This window comes from Accipiter gentilis, chromosome 3, assembly GCF_929443795.1.
Source record: "Accipiter gentilis chromosome 3, bAccGen1.1, whole genome shotgun sequence".
In the NCBI taxonomy this organism is placed as follows: Eukaryota; Metazoa; Chordata; class Aves; order Accipitriformes; family Accipitridae; genus Astur; species Astur gentilis.
The window spans coordinates 315971-336255 of NC_064882.1; the positions used below are offsets into that span (position 1 = coordinate 315971).

Consider the following 20285-nt stretch of genomic DNA (forward strand, 5'->3'; position numbering starts at 1 on the left):
AGGAGTATCTCAGTGCCTTGGAGAGGGGTGGTGAAATTAGAACAAGGGTGGGGAGAGAAGGAGGAGGTGATGCTGTGTTCCCACCGCTCATCCCCCAGAGCAGGGGAGCTTGCTCTCCCCCAGTTTTGAAGAGAACAGCAAGATTATCTGCTTCGATTGTTTCTCAGGTAAATAGGTATTCATGGGAATAAGAGTAGCCAGCATGAAGGCAGCCTGAGGGTAAAGGGAGCAGATGAAGTCAAAGAGAGGCTTTTGAGATAAAAGTGATGTAAAACAGGAGGACATAGAATCAGAAGTTGCATATGATATAGAATAAAGAGCAAGGGCTATGTAATGCCAAGTAAAAGAAAGTTTTAATCGCTACCCAGGATTTTTGAGTTCTAGGATTTCACTGCTATCAGCAAACAGCTGTACAACCTACACACCCTATCCAATTCAGCAGTGAAAGGATTTGTAAGGCAAAAGAAATTATTTAAGGCAGCTGAATTTTTGGTATTTTATTCATACACTTCTTGCCACTATGTCCTGCACAGCTGCTGGAAAATTTCCTGAGATCAAAGTATTCACAACTTACCTCTAATTGTATTTTTGTCATTTCTGAGTGCTAAGTACACACAACTGGAAATTACAACAGTAAAATGTGTTTTGATTATATAAAGAGCTATATAAACGTAAGTATTCTGAGAAATCATATTAATGTTATTCTGAGTACCAAGCTGAAAAGTCACTTGGCAAATAACCTCTTCATTCCTGTTTCACCACCTGAAAAAAGGAGGAAGCTACCTTCTCTAGAATGAGGATGTTTAAAATCGTAAATAACTTTTAAATATGTAAGAGGTTTGCAGAACGTTCCAATTAAACAGATGAGTGCACAGAAAATTCATGGAAGAATATTCTCTGAGTTTGCAAGATTTGGATAATGCACTAAAAAAAGAAAGAAGATGTGGCTTAAAGCCCAGTGTAACTCAGTCTATTTGTGAATGAGAAAAAATTACTGCAGAATTATGTTGCACTACATGCTTTGTAGTAGTTTTCCATTTGAGAGAAATAGCTCTGTTCAAGGCTGAGGAGAAGGACTGAGGGGACTGATTCTATGAACTCTAGGTGAGAGGAATGAAAAGGATACTTATTTTCTAGTTTTATGATCCATGGCATTGTCATTTCCTTTATAAATGAGAGTACTAAATGTTGCATAGAATTAGTGTTCTTACAAACTGTTATTGTTTCCAGCAGATCAAAAACATAATTATAAGCATCTATAATAGTTTCAATCATCATCTATGCATTATTGATACATATAACATATTTATATCCTATTTATTAACAATAATGAATTGTTAATTTATTTAATGTACAAATCTTAGATACATGATCTATAAAGCACATGTAATGGGCAAACCATTTGAATTAATTGACCAAATTCTTCTTTATTTGTATCACATTTGTGCAACTAGTTTGTTTCATTCCTGTCCCTTTAGCTTTAGAGTGATTTTGAAGCTGACAAACATTGTCTGTGTTAAATCAGCCAGCAGGGTTTTTTTTTTTTAAGATTACAAAGATTGACTGTATTATGCCTGACTGATTTGTATTTCAGGCAGTGACTGCTCTGTGTCAGTAACTTTAATACTTATTAACTGCTAGATTAAGATTTGTCCCATTAAACAGCAATAAACCTAATGTACTGAAGAGTCTATAACAGCTAATCACAACACAGTTTTCTGTACATTGTCATAATCATCAATGTCCCACAGATATGAGTATTTGTGTTCATAGTTTCTTTCAAAGGTGTGCATGTGTAAGTTTTCACATGTATATATGTAAAATATTTTAATTAATACTCTGTCTGAAAAAATTGCATTACTTTACCTTGCCAGCTGTAACAGTACCTGTAAAAAGAGATAATCTTCTCAAGCATCCCTCTTCCAATGTTTTCACTTAATAATCAGTTCCTCTCTCACCTGAACATTACCCACCTGGACACAGATGAACAAAAACAGCATGGGCATTTATAAATATCACATACATAAGGTTTTTTTACTAATGTGAACCAATGAAGATGTCATGTGTACTGGTGTCTAAAATTTGGTAAGAAAAGTCCAAGCCAGATTGTGTCCATTTTTATGATTGTTCCTTATATAGCACAACCAGCTAGGGTCTGACTCTGTCAAACAATATAAGCAGGCTTAAGGAAAACCAGCAAAGATGGTTGAAAGGGCAAGGAGATGGGAAGTGGGCTTGACACACCAAATAGTAAAAGAAAGGTATTGGCCTAAACCCATCCCTAAACTGCTACTGCTTCCTCTCAGTTATATTAGTGGAAGTTAAATGTTTTCATAGACGTTTACCCAAGAAAACAATGAATTCAGGTATAGGGTGAGGCTGTAGTATTTGGAAATAATTGTGGTGTGGTGTCACCTAGTTCTGTCTATCTGCCTTATATTCTGTATATTTTATTGAAGTTACAGTGTAAATTTGATTTTAAGTTGATGAGACAAGCCACGTATTTGCAGTCAACCACGTGCTCAATACCTTACTAAATGGAGCCTTGTGTAGGTACCTAAATAGTAACTAAGCCAATTTCTTTGACAAGTTGAGACGTGCAGCCAGGAGTCTTTGCTTAAATTAGTTCTTTGTTAGAATTACAATTGGCAGGGCTAGGAAAGGTGACACTGATACCTTAAAGGAAGCATAGAGCATGCACGATGATCATTTACCTGTCTATCAAAGAAGAAAAAAATATAGTGATGAAAAGAAAGGCTAGTTTCCTGTTGGACTGACAAAGCAAAATAAAATGTAGTTCCAGTCAATCCAAGATAGCTTCCCTGTGTTGTTGAGAGCAATGGAGTGGGAAAGAGATGCAGCGTAGCTCTTTGGGATTTTGTGCAGCCTCTGCCAAAGTTTGGAATGTACCTTCACTATGTGAAATCTAGACCTTTGATCATGACTCATGATGAGACTTTACTGCCAAGGCACTGATTCTCTGCTGTCACAATAGCTTAGATTTGCATTCTGCTGAAAAGTACTAATTGGGTGGATTGCCTCACAGTGCTCTTTTTGTTAATGTATGATACCTAGCAATTCTCATCATTCATTAGAAAGTTATCCAGGTTTGACAAATGCCTTGGCAGAATAGTTTGGTGTAACAGAGGAATTCAACAAGCTATTTGATCGCTGATAAAAGAGTACAGTCCAGTATGCCAGAAAATGAATTTTTGTACTCCCACCATTGAGTATTGCTGAAGTATGACCAATGAAAGATGGGATGACGTTATTGTACGTGCTGGTTAATTCAAATTTACTTTTTTAGATATATTCAACACATAAATTTTTCATTTCATTCTGTTCCATGCTGGACATTATAATAGAAGTGTGTGTGTGTGTATATATATATGTATATATGTATATTTACCCATATCCACCTGTATTTCACTTACCCAGGAAAAGAGGCTGTATGTAGCCCTTTTTTTTTTTCCCTCCAGATTTCATTGCAGTTAAGAAGGATGAACAAAACAGAAGCATGTTTGTTATCTGTGAGATAAGTACATACCTATGACTCCTTATCTAGGAGAAAGAGGACTTCCTCTCACTTGCTGTTTATGTTGCCATGCTGTGTGCTTTGATGAGAATGAAAAATGTGTTTATATATGTTAGATGTGTCTTTAAACTTAGTTGAAAACTGATTTTTAATATAATTTGGCTCAGATAGAAAATATATCTTTAATTTGGCTTTGAAAGTTTATTAGACGAGGAGGTGATAACACAGAAATTATAGATCTCTCTGCCAGGTGGATTTGCAAAATAAAGTTGTTTGAATAGCTTGGTGTTATTCTATTGCAGGCTTCTTGAAATAATATTTCTTCTCTTTGGCCAAGTAGCGTATTTCATATTACTACCACTGTGCATTAAAACTGTGAATTATTTGGAACCCATTTCACCAATACATTTGAGATTTAACACCTTGACTATAACTGAAGAAATGTGTTCAATGCATATGATGAAAATGGAAATCTAAATTATATTTGTGATGTAGAAGGCACCATGATGGATTATTAGTGATCTTGCTGAATTAAGTTTTTTCTCTAGTGAATGCAGTTTTTTAAACATTACAATTTGAAATGGAGTTTTGAGTGCTTAATAAAAACAAAGGACAGTTCTGGATGAAATAATAGCTAATTTTAAGGAGTGTACCAAAATTACAAACTCTGTTTGCCTTGTTCAGTTTTTATTATTATTGTTATTGATTAGTCAGAACAAGAGAGTATCAATACGAGTAAGGGAGGGGTGGATTTTGTGTCATGTACTCTATTTTATTACAATGCCGTGTAATCTACAGATCCCCATACTTCAAATGGAAATAATCATGAACAGAAAGAACTTTACAATTTGTATATGCACTAAAAATAAAAACGGTGTTCATAAATTCATAAATGAATTTGTGAAGCAGGTCTTTGAAGGTCATAGTAGTTTTCATTGAAAAACATGCTTTACTGTGCATTTTTCTATTTTAACCAAATATTGGTGCTGCTACAAGAGGTTTTGCAAACTTCAAAGAAAAAACCAACCAACTTGCATTCCATGAGACATTTGAATTCACATTGGACTACTGACCTAAACTAGTATTACAATTCTAAAATTTCTAACTAAAATTTCTCAAAGAATTGACTTAAATTCATTTAGAAAAATGCTTTTTGCAACAATGTATCTGTAAGTCTGTACTTTCCTAGTATAAGTGCAGAACAATCTTGTACTGATATAGGGTAGATTAAATAAGCAGTTGATTATTTTAATTTTATTTCTGTGGGCCTACTAAGAAAAAAATGCTAGGTAGAACTGAGCTGAACTAAGCTAGGTTGCTTACCTTTGGACCACTCTATTCCTTTTGCTTTAATGACTGCAGACAAGTTTCCAAATACTTTCTGGAATTCAAATTATTCTGAAGGACCAAATAGTTCACCTTTACTGCTTCAATTTCAACTATTTCAGCATTTAGCCTCATAAGAAGACATCAGCTCTTAAAGATGACAATAAAATTGTACATCTTTTGTCACTAAAGGATTCTTCATGTACACATTCAGTTTGTGCAGTCTCTTAAGGTTCCATTTTCAGACCACTTTATTACACTTATGTCATTTTTCTTTTGATTTTTGTTTTGAAACATCTTTTAAGTATTTTTTAAATTTCTTATGTTGCTGAAAGTTCTGTGTATAACCTGAAGACAAAATGTAGTAGTAGATAAGATGGAAAATTGTGGGGTTTTATGCTGCAATATTATCTTTATTATTGTTGGGCTGTGTGGAGCCTACCTACATGGGGACTTTCCATGTCTGTGGTGAGATAATCCCAGCATCATTCAAATTAGTCATATTCTTTTGATGACTGAAGCTTTCTATAAGTTAGAGAATCAGAGCACAGTCAGTTGGGATGGGTGTTGCAAAGGTAAATCTTTTGTTCCTTTTTTGTTATTGGATGAGTTGTATGAAGTTTTATTTCTACTGAGGGAGAATTTTGGATGCCTGAGACCTTACAGAGAGGCTTCTGGTTGCAGGTTGCTGAGATGTTGATCCTTCATATAATTCCCCTGGGTAACAAAGTTATCCTAACCATTTCAATTTAGTTCGAGAATTTCTGCATCTAAATAAGCAAAAGTCTTTTTACAATTCCTCTTAGCCTTGGTCCCATGTTCAGTACAGCAACTGATGCAATGAACTGTAGAATGACTGACTAAAGCATAACATTTTGAATCTTGATATTAGCTGATTTCTGATTAGCTAACATCTAATCACGCTGTGAAGATACAAGTCAAAGTAGATCCAGTAATGATGCAGAATTTAATGTGTAAGAGGATACCTGCATATTGTTTTGTATTTTCTTGCAATTAGTTGGCCTTTTTCCTCGAAATCCATTTGAGATTTTCTGTGGGCCTTGTTCTTGGTCTTCTACATATCACATTGCTTATAACAGTTTAATCAAAATCCTGTGTTATTTATTTATTTTTCCACTGTAGTCTTAGCAGCCAGGATCTCAGAATGAATTTTGTGGTAAAAGTAATTTTTGTTGCTTGATAGGTAATTCTGCAATAGTAAACATTCTCATAGAAAACTAATTTAAAGGAGAAATCATCTTCTGAACAAGACTAAGAAAGATACTTTAGTTGTTAGTGTTTGGTATAGCAAGGTGATAAAGTTTTCTTTATTGGTAGAGGGTGCGAGCAGAGTGGGGACGTATCCGATGAAAGACCCTGGGACACGGTTAGAAGGCAATCATGTGGGATGTGTATGTAGCACTTCCTGAACAGGTTTTCCAGATCACAGTACAAGGATGATCTTTGCCGATTAATTCCCAAATGTTGCTTCCCCTTATCTGCAGCTTTGTAAACCACATCTCAAATGTCTTGTGTCTTCTGTACTTGGGACAATATCAGGGGAGCCGGATTGCTTCTGCCTGTTGCTCTGCTGTGATCAGGAAGTCATGCTACATGTTGAATAATTTGGGGCTTTTTTGGTACCAGAACTAAGTAAAATGTGTTGCTTTTTGTTCAGTACTATGTGTTCTAATGGATGTAGTTATCAGTTAAAATATGACATAACAGTAGCTTGTTTCATGAGGTTAAGGGTAGCTTAATAAAATTCCGAACTAAATCTGCATGTTTCATGATGGTCTCTGAAACTGTATTGAGTTGATTGGCCATGAAAGCTGTGTGACAAGTGGTACAAATTCAGATATAAAAAATGCATGCCTAGCCAGGCATGGAAGGCACAGAAGATTTTCTTATTTTGTTTTCCATTTCAAGTTTATGTAGGTCTCTTGCATTTCATTTGGGCTCTGCTGTCCTGTCTCCTAATATTAGACAGAAAAAATCTTTAAAAAATAGTAAGTTAAGAAAAAATGTCATTAAAATGTTATATGATCTTCAGAGGTGCTTATTACCATTGGAGGTGTAATTATGTGTGATTAATCAGTCATACATTGGAGATGTAGTTATCTGTGATTAATCATCCTGGATGTTCTGGCTGAGTATGCATTGTAAGGGAGGAATAAAGCAAACACAGAAAATTCTTCTGTATTCTTTGTGTTTATTTTATATTTATGTTTTTAATATATTTTTAAAAATCTTTTTTCTCCATGTTAATTTTTCCATAGAAATCTGGGGTGGATGAGTTTTCTTAACAGTTTATGTAAAAGACAGTAGCATAATTGGATTCTGAAACTGGTTCTGGTATCATTGGTTTGAACTTCACTTTCACAGACTTATGTGGCAAGAGGTACAGGTAATCTCTCTCTCTCTTTTTCTTTTTTCTTTTTTCTTTTTTTTTTTTTAACTTTTTTTAAATGCACTGGCCAGAAATGTATTGTGTTTTATTTGTCAGTTATATGTCCTGATCTGCACTGAGGAGAAAATATATATTGCTAACACATAATGAAATGATTGTGGCGGTGCAATTTGTGGGCATAATTAGCATGTAAATCAGAAGGACAATTTCTGCTTCTGCTCAAGATCTAAATCTTTTGCCTTTTTAATGTAGAGAAGAGATTGTATAAACAGACAAGGCCAACTTATGTTTGGCTGGTGCACTTGGAGATATGTTAGAAAACTTGCACCAAACAGCAGCCTAAACTAGAAGAGGGGTGCAGAGATTTGCCTGCATAAGTAACACCTTACAAGCCTTTTAAAGCAGAAGTTTATATACCTACATCAAGAGTATTTCTGATATAGACAGTAATAATTGTACTAAGAGGAGCAGAGGTAGTTGTTGTCTGTGAGGTCTTTGCTGACTGGCAGGTGGACGTATGTAATGCAATGTTAATGTGCGCTATTTTGATAGCTGAATATAGCCAGTATTTGGAGTTTTATTTTATCCATGTAAAATAAAATTCCTTGTCTTGTCATCTTCTATGTATTTCTTTCATTACTACATTTTCTCTGTGGAATGATTTATAATAAAATAAAAAAAGAACAGTATAGTTCTTCATGTTGAAAGCTACAAAGAAGAATACTGTTTTGGATTACTTCCTATGGTTTACGTAAAAATACATGATCCCAGCAGATCTAGATTTTTACGTGAGGGAAAATATTGGTAAACATAAACAAAATAAGGACAGCAAATGCTGAATTATATTGCACAAGGGTGTTGTGCAGGCTTATTGAGCACAGTGAACTGTTTGAAAAGTACTGAAACCTGTATTTGCAGATGTAAACAAATATCAAAGGAGCATACAGTCTTTTTTATCTTTCATAGTCATTACTTCTGTGACTGTATGTTTTAACTGCATTGTGAAGATGGTGTTCAGAGTTGTGAATGACTGCTTGTCTCACACAGACATATAGACACATTGCACAGCTGAGTCACATTCTGTACCAGTGGTTCAATATCATTGTGCAAGTTAAAATAGCATTTCTATTGTTCTGTTATTAAACAGCTGTTTCCACATTCTGAATGGTTGAAGGAAAAGAATTGAAGCAAGTGTTACTTACAGCACATCACCTTCTGTGGTGTATGAACGATGTGTGATACCCATTTTAAAATCTTTGTCCTGATTCACTGATTTTCTTTAGTTTTGAGTTGATTTGACAACACTGAAAACTCGAGAGTTACTCATGAAGTGAGTAGTGAGAAAGGTAGTAGGCCAATGGAAGAGCTGAGTAAATAAGCAATACCTGATTATGTGAAAATTTTGTGTGGCTGGAGGAATTTTTTTCAAATAATTTTCTATGAGTGGGAAAGTATTGAATTGCTAAAATATACTACTATTAAAGGCTTTCCTCAAAGGCTTCTAAGCATGAACAGTTTTAATGTTAGAGAGGAACAGAAGCACTTTTTCTTCACAAACTATGAATCTGTTTCAGTTATTTTTCAAATTTTGAAACAACTTGAAAAAAAATAGGGATTTGTTTCTGATGAAACTTTTCATTGTATCACACCTTATTATATCTGTTATCACTTTATTTTATTATACTGGTTTTTACTCTGCTATGATATTTTACTGTATTACACTGTTTCACTATAATAAAGCTGAAGTAATATTACTGACCCTGGATTTTGATGTAGTTTGTGACATCTGAGCGTGTGCTCAACTCTCACTGGACCTAGCAGGTGAGGTGCAGCAGCTTCAGGAGGTAGTGCACAGCCAGCTCGTTCCAGATAACAATACTCACACTATTAAATACAGCAGTTGTATGTGAGTGTGACCTTAATGAAATTTACTCCAGTTCAGACTACTAGCTATTTTTGCTCCTGTGTTGTCATTTCCTTAGCTTTCTCTCTTCCACTTAGCCTGTCTCAGAAGGCAAAAAAGAAATCTTTACAAAATCTCTCTTCCACCTCCCTGCCCCAAGCTATTGCAATGTTAAGAAACACTCCCTATAGTGCATGTGTCCCTGTAAATATTTAGGTCTACCTTATTTTTTCATGTTTGACTGTACAGGCCCTCACACATCACTTCCATTATCACTCTACTGTCATCTCTCTTTTTACTTTTCATATAATGCTGACAGTTGTACAGTGTTACTAGTTCCCTGAAGCTTTTTCTACTGTTAGTCCATGCTCAAAATGGCAATGGGCATTTTGTGATAAACTCTGATATCATGCAGCTATATATTTCCCTGCAGTCCTTGCTCAATGTATGTATTTTCAATACGTATTTCTTATTTTTATGCCTTTTAGACAGTAGATTATCCAGTGAAGGATCCTTTTCTAGTATTTGTGTAGGCTTTTAAACACTGAGAAATTAACTACAGGACAATCTTAGAAAACAGGACTGAAGGAATTTTAAGAGATTTCCTGTATTTATCTGCATACAGAATTAGTTACTCCCAAAGCATTTATATATTTTCCTAGTCTGTTCCTAAGACCTCTTACTGAGGGAAAGCCCACAGACTTCCTGGGTATAAACCCCCATAGTGTAACAATTACTGAAGAAAGACACAAAATTATCACTGGACATTGAAAGCCCTGTGCTGCTGAATAGGAAAGCTGCCTACTGTCAGTAGAGTAGGATGACATGAATTGAAAGAAGGACATGTTCTTCAACCAGTGTCATATGAACCTAGAGAGAGAAAAATATAAAATGCTGTTACTAGAGTATTGGAAGGGTGGAAGGTGTTACACCCATGCAGGTCTGTGATGGCTGCTGGAGGCGGGTGACTTGTACAACAGGTTCCTTAGTAAGGCTTTGGCAGCAGTTTAAGTATGTTCATTTATATATTTTACATTTGGTATTTTACAGTTGTCTGTGATACAGTAATTTGTCCTTAAACAAAAGTAGTCTCAAGCTATATCTTTCTATTTTTATACAACTAGCATACATGGTTGGGAATTACTCCAATTTTTGAAGTCTCTTTGTCTTGTACATGTTTAGTATATTGTCAGCTGGGATAGAGTTAACTGTCTTCCTAGTAGCTGCTACAGTGCTGTGTTTTGGGTTCAGTATGTGAAGAACGTTGATAACACACTGATGTTTTCAGTTGTTGCTCAGTAGTGGTTAGACTAAAGTCAAGGATTTTCCAGCTTCTCGTGCCCAGCCAGGGCACGAGAAGCTGGCACAGGATACAAGCAGGGCACCTGACCCAAACTGGCCAACGGTGTATTCCATACCATGGGACATCCCATCTAGTTTAGGAACTGGGAAGTGTGGGGGGGCGGGGAATCGCCGCTCGGGGACTGGCGGGGTGTTGGTCGGCGGGTGGTGAGCAATTGCCTTGCGCATCATTTGTACATTCCAATCCTCTTATTACTACTGTTGTCATTTTATTAGTGTTATCATTATCATTGTTAGTTTCTTCTTTTCTGTCCTATTAAACTGTTCTTATCTCAACCCACGAGCTTTACTTCTTTTTCCCGATTTTCTCCCCCGTCCCACTGGATGGGGGGGAGTGAGTGAGCGGCTGCGTGGTGCTTAGTTGCTGGCTGGGGTTAAACCATGACAATATTCATTTATATTTTTCTGACAGGAATTATCCAGCAGTTTAAATATTGCCTTTTGTAGTACCTATATTTACAAAATATCAATAGAGTTTTCTTTTTAACTAAAATGCGTGCATATCTGAAAATGGCTTAAACTGTTCTCTTCAGAGAATCTTGTGTATAAATAGCTGCTAAACATATGACAGATTGATATTTGTTCATTAAAAGCAGAAAATGAATGTTTGACACACAGAGGAAATTACTACTTTGGTTCTACTGGCTAACAGAAATAAGAACTTACTAACTTAAAGGACAAAATATGAAATTAATGTGTAGAGGCTACATGTACTTCGAGAAAAGTAGACATACTTTCTTTAAAGAATGGCATTTTTGTGCCTCTTTTTTTTTTTTTTTTTTTTCCTTTCTTTTTTCTTTTTTTAATGTGTCTCTGGTACTCCTGTGATTTGGCATAGCTTAAAGCATTTGGAGCGTGTTAAAATATATTGACTCACACCTGTTGAACATCTTGTAAGCAATTTTTAATTGGCTATTGTCTGTATAAGCATTTAAAGTTTACAGGCCTCATCTTGTTTTCTATCCAAATCCTTTCTGGCATAAACTGATAATGTTTAGGAGAAAATAAAACTTCTGGCTACTGACTCAATGCATGTTTGCCTTCCGTCAGCCAGTGGTTCCTGCCTTCTCTGATCTTCCAGAAAGCAATGGGAAGGGCTCTACAGGGTGTAAAAGTCCTTATGGGAGTGGTGAGATTTGGGAGTCAGAGATGCTGCAGTCATGAAACTACTTGACAAACTAGGCAAGGTAGTGCCAGAAACTTGAGCACTCTTGCTGGGGAAAGGGTTTATTGTGGAACTGGGCATCTGTTTAGACACTCTGATGGCTTGCACAAAAGGTTGGCCTTGTATAACTCAAGAGTAATTGCCCTTACTTAAGAAACATTTCACAGGGTAGAATATATTGAGAGAAAATTCAACTTGTATAATTGTTTCTACTTCTGTGCCTTTTTAGTGGATATCTTCATTTATTCTTGTGAGGTATTTGAGTGATGCACAAAGAATTGGTGCTGTGGGCAGGAGCAATTCTGTTATCAGCACTATACAGATGGAAAAATGGAATAAACCTATGGTGATAGAAGGAAATGAAGTGGATATCCTCTTTCTGTGGTTCTCCTGTTATTGAGGATCCTCCTCAGTAATCCAATAGGTGAGCAACAGGAATTGTGAATATAGGTATAAGCTAGGATTAACATTGTAACCTGCTCTGAATAAAAACATGAAGCTGTACAAGGAATTAACTGTTTTACATTTCATGTTAATCAGATGGCCTGTCTACATTTAATAGGTCAAGTAGCAACTGAGAAAACTCAGAAGTTGAATTAACCTGTGTACTTTCACAGATTTTCTGACGTTGTGGGCTGTTATACTTAACCTAATCTCTCTTTGGCCCGAAGTCTTCCATTTCAAAAAGTGTTTCTCAAGAGCAAAATCTTTCTTTTTGCTTTCTTGATATAATATATTAACACACAACTTTCTTTTTTGTAGGGTGCTTTGAGTGTTGCATCAAATGCCTGGGAGGTATTCCCTACGCATCTTTGATTGCTACCATCCTGCTGTATGCTGGAGTCGCGCTGTTCTGTGGTTGTGGACATGAAGCACTTTCAGGAACCGTCAACATTCTGCAAACCTACTTTGAAATGACAAGAGCTGCAGGAGATGTTATCGATGTCTTTACCATGTAAGTTCTAGTTTCTTTTAATTGTTTCCTTTTAAAACTGCTGAATAATTCCTCAGAGGATATAAATTTGACTGAAGAAAATTATGGAAAGAATGATTTGGATAAGTTCAGCAGATGAGGTTTTGACAGAGCTGATATTTTTACTATTTACAAGCAATTTGTAATGCTTTTTAATATCCCATAGTTATAATTTAATTTATTACTAAATATTACCTCATATAATATTGATGAATCTGTTCCATATATGGTTGCTTTTATGCTTTTTATCCTGTCATAATTTCTTTGCTGAAAAGTGTCAAAAGAACCCCCACCCCAAACTCTATGCTCTAAACAGATGAAGCAGGAGCATGTAACAAGTAACGGATTAGTTCTGGGAATAAACACAGTACAGAAGTAACTGAAGAGTTGTGCAGAACCCTGAAATTTGAAATGTCAAAACTCTATTGCTTCTGGTTTTCCTAGAATTCACCTGGTTTGAAGGTTTCATGCTTTGCTATTCCTGAAAACGTATTTCTGGAAGGCTTTTGTTTTGATGAGCATCTCCTTCCCTTTGGTAAATTAATTACATTTTACAAAGTAGTTTACTGTAATCTGAAATTAAATTATGTATTTTCTAATCTCTTTAAAATTGTCTCCTTAAAATATTATTTTCTTAGATATTTGAAATCCAAATTCTTATCTGGCTGCTAATGATGGTAACCAAAGCTGAGGAATCCTATCCTCAAATTTGTAAACCTTGTCTTTCATGAATGTTGTTTGGAGAAGTGAAGTGATTTGATTATCCATCAAATCATTGACCTCTTATCATGGATAGTTCCATGATAATGACACTTCAGTGCTTAGCAGATGTCAAAAAGCAAACCTGGAAAAATCATAGAGAAACAGAGGACACACTTATGCCATTGTATAAATCAGTCTTTCATCCATATCATTAATACTGTGATCAATATTGATGCCCCAAAGAAAGCAAAAAAGGATGGTTAGAGTTATAGAACAGAGGCTATATGGTTAAAAATTGAGTATAGTAGGACTCTTCAATCTAGAAAGAGGGTGATTAAGAGCTGTTGGCCTAGAGGTCTGTTAATTCATGATGGGATAAGGTGCATGAGGTTAGGTTGTCTTTCTCTTCCAGTACAGGAAGTTTGAAGTATCAGAGGAAACTAGTAGGCAGCAGGTTCAGAAAGTGATGGTTCTTCAATTGTTGTATAGCAGACCTGTGAAGCTGGTTGCATATTGTGGATGCCAAAAGCTTATATGGGTTCAAGGGAGGACTGGATAACCTTGGAAAACAAATCCATTGATGGTTTCTAATGACATAGAGACTTACCGAGCTCCAGAAGTCCCAGAAGCTAGAATAGCATTGGGGGTTATCCTGTCAACTTGCCTGCTCTTATATTGTTATATTCATTGTTTGAGATAGGAAAATGGACAAGATTTATATTTGATCTGACTTGGTACCACTGTTTTCATGACAGCTAGAAACAGAATCTTGAATCTCTTAACTTGTGCAGTGCTATATTACCAGCATCTTTTCCAAAGCTTCTCTGTGAATGTTAGCTGTATTGTTTGTGGAATTAGTAGCCAGAAGGGAGAATGTACCAAATAAGTATGCCACTGCTATGCCATATCCAAATTTCTTCTTGGGACCAAGGAATTTAGATGCTCTTGTATAATAATATATTGAGTTGATGGGAAGTATGTGACTTCTGCTTTGCCATTTTGGCTTGTCATTTAGAATAATGAGTCTGACTTGACTTGGCGGCTAAGGTTCATTGTTATCCTGAATGAAAGATCAGTCATTTTATTAGACTCTAACTTATTTTATTAGTCCCTAGGGACCCATTAGTGCAGAACAGCCACAAATCGATGCTTTCTCTCCATAGCAAGTTTTCCAGCTTCCCTCTGTCAAATACTTAAGTGAAAATATCAGTCAGGAGACATAGTTCAAATGCATAGAATTCACTGGAAATGATTAAGGAACTGTAAAAGTGATTTATTTTTTTTCTTGGCATTTATTGTTTGGCTTAGTCAGTAGTCTTTTTATTTGTTTGTTTTTTTTTTCTTTACTTAACGATATACTAAACCCAATTCTTTCCTTGGCAGACCTACTGGAATCAAAATTTCAGTTTATTCAGTTGTGAAAGTTGTCTCTAAACTTATGTCTTAAAGGGAGAAGGAGCAAATATTTTGACTGAAAGCAGATGAGCCATTGCTTTTAACTGGATAAGCTGTGTGATTCTGAAAGAAATTTGCACACATTAATTTTCTACCTGCTTAAGTAGGATTACTCTGCTTTTTAAAATAATTTTGTAGGGAGAAGAAATGCTTGATATTTTGTCACAACTATTGATTAACAGTTGGAGGTACAAAAGCCCTATGGTAATTATATTGCTCTGAAAGGCCAAAAAGCAGAAATAAAAAATATGCAAGTAGAAATAAGCAGTGCAGTGCCTACCTTCTTAAAACTATACATGTTGAAATGGAAACAAAACCTAGTTGTTTATTGTCCTGATTAGAAATAATAATAATTTAAAAATAAATAAATCTAGCAGTGTGCCCTATTAAATTATACTTTTTTAAGGTTATTTAAGACATTTTGGCTCCTAATGCTTCTAGTGCTGTGGAGAGTCTCAGGCTGACCTGGAGTCCGTCCTTCTGTGATAAATGTGCTAGGCGGATGCTGCAGTGGAGTGAAGTGTGTTAGATTCTGTTTAATCACGCTTATGGTTTCTGTCTATATTTTTATTAGCACAGTGGATTTCAGATGTCGTTCAGAATAAGAATCAATCCCTAACTGAGAGCTACTTATGTGGGTGGTAAGAGATAAGGGCTTTTTTTAACTGTGCCCACAACTGTGTGTGTTCTGAACTCAAATAACACAACTCACAAGCCAGCCTGTATCTTTTATCTTTGTCAATACAGCTACTCATTGCAATTTAAAAGCAGCAGCAGAGGCCTGTAGAGAAAATAGGGCATAATGGGGGCATAAACAAGATCTGAAATACTCTTTAAGTGCCTAAAATAAAAGCCAAAGTACCTAAATCCAACAAAGCCATTCAGAAATGTCCCTATCGATGTCCCTGAGGGCATCAACACCCCTGACTGTCCCTGCCTGGCCTTCCCTGGGCCCTCCCTTCAGCCCGCCCAAGGTCCAGGACCCCATTTCAGCCCAGCCTGGTCCCTCACCACAGGCTCAGCCGGCCATGGGGCTGGGGCTGCCCCGGCTGCTCCCTGGCTGCCCTTCTCCCTGGCTGGGGTGCTGGGCTGGGCCCTGGCTGCCCCGTGGGGAACCCTCATCCCACATGGTGCCCTGATGCTTGGGGAGAGATGAACGAGTTAAGAACCTGCAACAGGCCTTGAAATCCCCTTGGAGGGGGTTCAGCCAAGAGCAGCAGCCCCATGGTACAGAAGAGATGGTCTCAGTGCTGGCCCTGCAGCGTGGACATGGTCCCTGAGTCCAGCTCCCCCAGACTCTTATCTGAGTTCAAATAATATACACCAGCTGCAGTTCATATCTGCTTTGGAAATACTAGTGAATAGCAGATATTCATAATTTAAAAAATGAAGAGCAAGTTTAAATGCCGGACAGTTCAATCAATTTTCTCATATTTATAATTTTCTTTCCAAGTTAAAACATGGAATGATCATGGTCAATAATTCTGAAGGTATTGGAGACAACCTGGAGAGATGCTGGGTGGGGTAGAGATAGTGCTTTTATAGTAAAGGTTTACAGTAAAGAATGCTCTTTTGCTTGCTTGCTCTGAGGGGGGAAAAAAACAAAATGAAATTTGGCCTGTAATAGGGTGCTGAAAGCAATAGTTTCTAAAAAGTAACAATGATATTTTTTTTAAAAGGACTTTTTCTCAAAGTACTGGATCATAGCCTGACTTGAATTGCTTCAGGGTGACACAGGTAAAACAGATACTCTAGACACCTGAAAACTCAAATAAATCAAATGTATTCAAATTCCTGAGAACACATACTGTACAGACAGGTATTCCTTATGGATGGAGCATATCTTCAAAAATCACAAAGCTGAGTAAGGTAGACTCTTCTCTCTTTACACAGTCATTTCTAAATCCATGAACCTTTAATAAATCAAATGGTTATAAAAAACATTTGGAATTATCAGTGAGTGACCTTTCCCTTGCGACTAACCACTAATTGTATTGCTTTCCGAATCACTTTTGTGAAACTTCATTCCCCATAGTCCCAGACTTCTTAACTATCAAAATTATCCCTGCTCTAACAGTAGCTGCTTCCCCCGCCCCAAGTAAAGAAATGCCTGTTTGGGGCAGAAGTCATAAGCTATTGTTTGCGATGTGGATTCCTTCAGTGGAGGTAGAGTACTTAGTTTCTTGTGATTCAAAGGGATCCTAAGAAAATAAATATGGTGGTTTAAATTATCCTGAAAACTGCATTTATGGCATTTTAACTGTAAGAAGTGAAAGGTTTATGTTGTCTACTTTGTCAGTTTAACAGCTCTGTAGGCTTCACTGAAACTGAGTAATCTGCTTGAGGCACATGTGGTATTCAGTCATTCTTCTAATAACTTAATAAACCACAGTGAATACTATATCTGCAAAGTACTGGGTATACGTAGATTTGCTTACTTAATCACTGATTTTGCAAGATTCTGAAGTCAGGAGAAATAGATGTATGATTATCAAACATGTATTGTATGAGCTGGATTTTTATATTTTTCTGGTCTTGGGAACAAATTCCAGATGATTTTTAGGAAATCAGCAGCACAAGGTACTTTGGGTGTGTTTCTCAACAGCATCTTTTCACAGTTCTTTCGCAAGGCCAGTTAGTGCCATCTGTCACATGTTTGTGATATATAGGCCACGAAACAAGGGAATCATGCTCTTGGAGTGGAAAATGAAGAAATCTTCCTGATAGAAACATTAACAACATTTTCCTACTACAGTCAGAGCTAATTCAGGTTGTTGTAAATTTGCTTCCTTTCAAAGGTGTGAAGCCAAATAGTAAACTAAGTGAAGTTACAATCTGTAAATCTGTTGTCACTGTCTTCTCTGTTGGGAGGGTCACAGACAGTCTACTGGAACCACCTTCTTACAGCTAAAAATTTCCTTCCTTTCAAAATGTGAAAGCCTGTGTTTCAGATGCTGTTGTGTCTAAGTTTGATGCTTGCTGATAACCTTTCTGTTAGTCAGTGTATGGTCATTGTTCATTAAAAGAACATTCTTTATTAATATACATATGTATGTGCAACTGTTTTCTTTTGAGGGAAAAACAAAAGAGCATGGGTAGAAGCTTTTATATCCCCCCTCTTAGTGTTTGAAACCAGTGTTTTGAGAGGTAGATAAACGGATGTTATTCTGATCTTCTGGCATTCTTTGTTTTTGTTAGCTTTGCTGCTATCACAAGTTAAATATTGCTATCACAAGTTAAATATTGCTACCACTAAAAATATTACTGTTACCATTTATATCATTGCACTGATATTACTGGAATACTGTGAGAGGTATTACAATGAGACCTGTAGTAAAGGCAAGCTGATACGAGATATGATATTTATAAATATTTGCATTAGAAAATGTGGTAGTTCTGTTTTAGTCATGTAGTTAGTACGCAATAGTACTAATCTGGTTTTCCTCATACATGTTTGTTCTGTTACAAAAACTTGGTGTTTTTTAGATTTAAACTTATGTTTTAAACACTATTTGTATATGGGAAGCAAAACACGTAAGGGTCTGTATCAGGACAAGCAATTGCTAACTTACACAGGGCTGTGTCATAGTGTGTCTGGAAACAGCAACCATCCTAAAGAGCCCTGGCAGATGACCCCACTGGTTCTGTAAGGAGAAGATTTACCTGGGCAAGAATTCAGCTATTGGGGCCTATGAACAGGAAGAAGAGACAGGAAAGAAGTGGAGGTGGCCACGGTTTGCGTATACCAGACTAGTAGGATGACTGCCTGTGGTTGAAGTCCAGGCTTGTACAGTCATTTGAGATGTATACTGCCTTTTTGGAGGTGTAGACTGCCTTTTGGTAAGGATTGTTTTCACACTTCTGATTATGTAATAGTATCCAAGTAGTTTATTTAAACAATAGTTTACTTTTCCTTTATATAACTAATTAATATATTATCTTGGAAGTATAAGCTAAAGTTTTTAGCTTCATATCTGTAAAATTAGCATGAAAAGTTTATTATAAAATGATAGATTTATTAAAAAAATAGTTATTTTTAAAGTATGCCTTCTTAGAAGTATGTTTGGGTTTAGATAATAGATTTTATTGTTGCATTAGGTCAACTCAATACCTCTAAAATATCTGAAAAAAGTTATGTATCTGAAAAAAGTTACAAATATCAGCAAAAAATATTTTATTACAGAATGAATTTCCACCTGAAGATAGGCTGAGAGAGTTGGGGTTGTTCAGCCTGGAGAAGAGAAGGCTCCGGGGAGACCTTATAGCAGCCTTCCAGTACCTAAAGGGGGTCTATAAGATGGGGAGGGACTTTCCAGGGACATGTAGTGATGGGACAAGGGGTAATGGCTTTAAGCAGAAAGAGAGTAGGTTTAGATTAGATATAAGGAAGAAATTCTTTACTGTGAGAGTGGTGAGGCACTGGAACAGGTTGCCCAGAGAGTTTGTAGATGCCCCATCCCCGGAAGAGTTCAAGGCCAGGTTGGATGGGGCTTTGAGCAACCTGGTCTAGTGGGAGGTGTTCCTGCCCATGGTAGGGCGGTTGGAACTAGGTGATCTTTAAGGTCCTTTCCAATCCAAACCATTCTACGGTTCTATGAATTTTTTGGTCTTCATCTGTGCAAATACAGTCCACTACCTCTAGGCAGAGACCTGTATTATTTAATACTGTGTTAAGCAGCTCTCTTTCTTGGTTGTCTGGAATTTTAGATTGGCTATAATCACTATGTGCCTGTGACTTGAAGCATTTGCAATAGACCTTTCTCAGCAGGTGGATCATCTTCATAGGAAATATCTTTTTCTCTTCTAAATGCCTTTATTTCCTTTTAGTCTTAGTTTACTTTATAAACATGTAAAATGGAAGGCATATATTTCTACATAATAAACATATTGCTAAATCTTGTTTCACGCGCCATGCAAAACTAAGATAAATGGTCTTTCCACAGAAGATCTGAAAAGGCTAAAATTAACTATTACCATCCTAATCTGGAGTTTTAGTATTCACTTGTCAGTCTTACACAATCAGTATGTACAGTGTGTGACTCCAAGTTTACATTTGTAATAATGAAATACTCACAAATCCTGAGATATGCTTTTGCCACATATTTTTACACTTTATTGCTATATAAAGTTGCCTGGGTATTCAGTATCCATAGTGCACAACAGCACCATGTAATTCTGCCAGAAGTCTGCATGTTACTTTGCACTAATTGCAATTTTTTTTTGGCCTTCTTCAGGCAAAGAGGGCTCCAGATTTCTTCTGTAATTGGCATCTTTAAAAGTGTTTCTAAGAAAGTAGTTTTGCTACAGGTGAGCGGACAGAAGAAGCCTAGATTATCAGAAACAACTTTCAGAAGCAGCTTCATCCATATGTTATAGTCAGAATTTTGTGGTTTGGACTCGAACATTTCATGATTATTTAAATTCTTATGCTGGATCCTTTCCTGTTCCAAGAAA

The 20285-nt window shown here is 36.4% G+C and overlaps 1 protein-coding gene across 1 annotated transcript in view; it reads left to right on the forward strand.

Moving 5' to 3' along the window:
• GPM6A (glycoprotein M6A) overlaps window positions 1-20285 on the forward strand; it is a 127111-nt gene that overhangs the window by 73971 nt on the left and 32855 nt on the right. The window contains exon 2 of the mRNA XM_049796053.1: window positions 12464-12656. Within this exon, the coding sequence (XP_049652010.1) occupies window positions 12464-12656 (193 nt within the window). The remainder of the gene's footprint in view (window positions 1-12463; window positions 12657-20285) is intronic.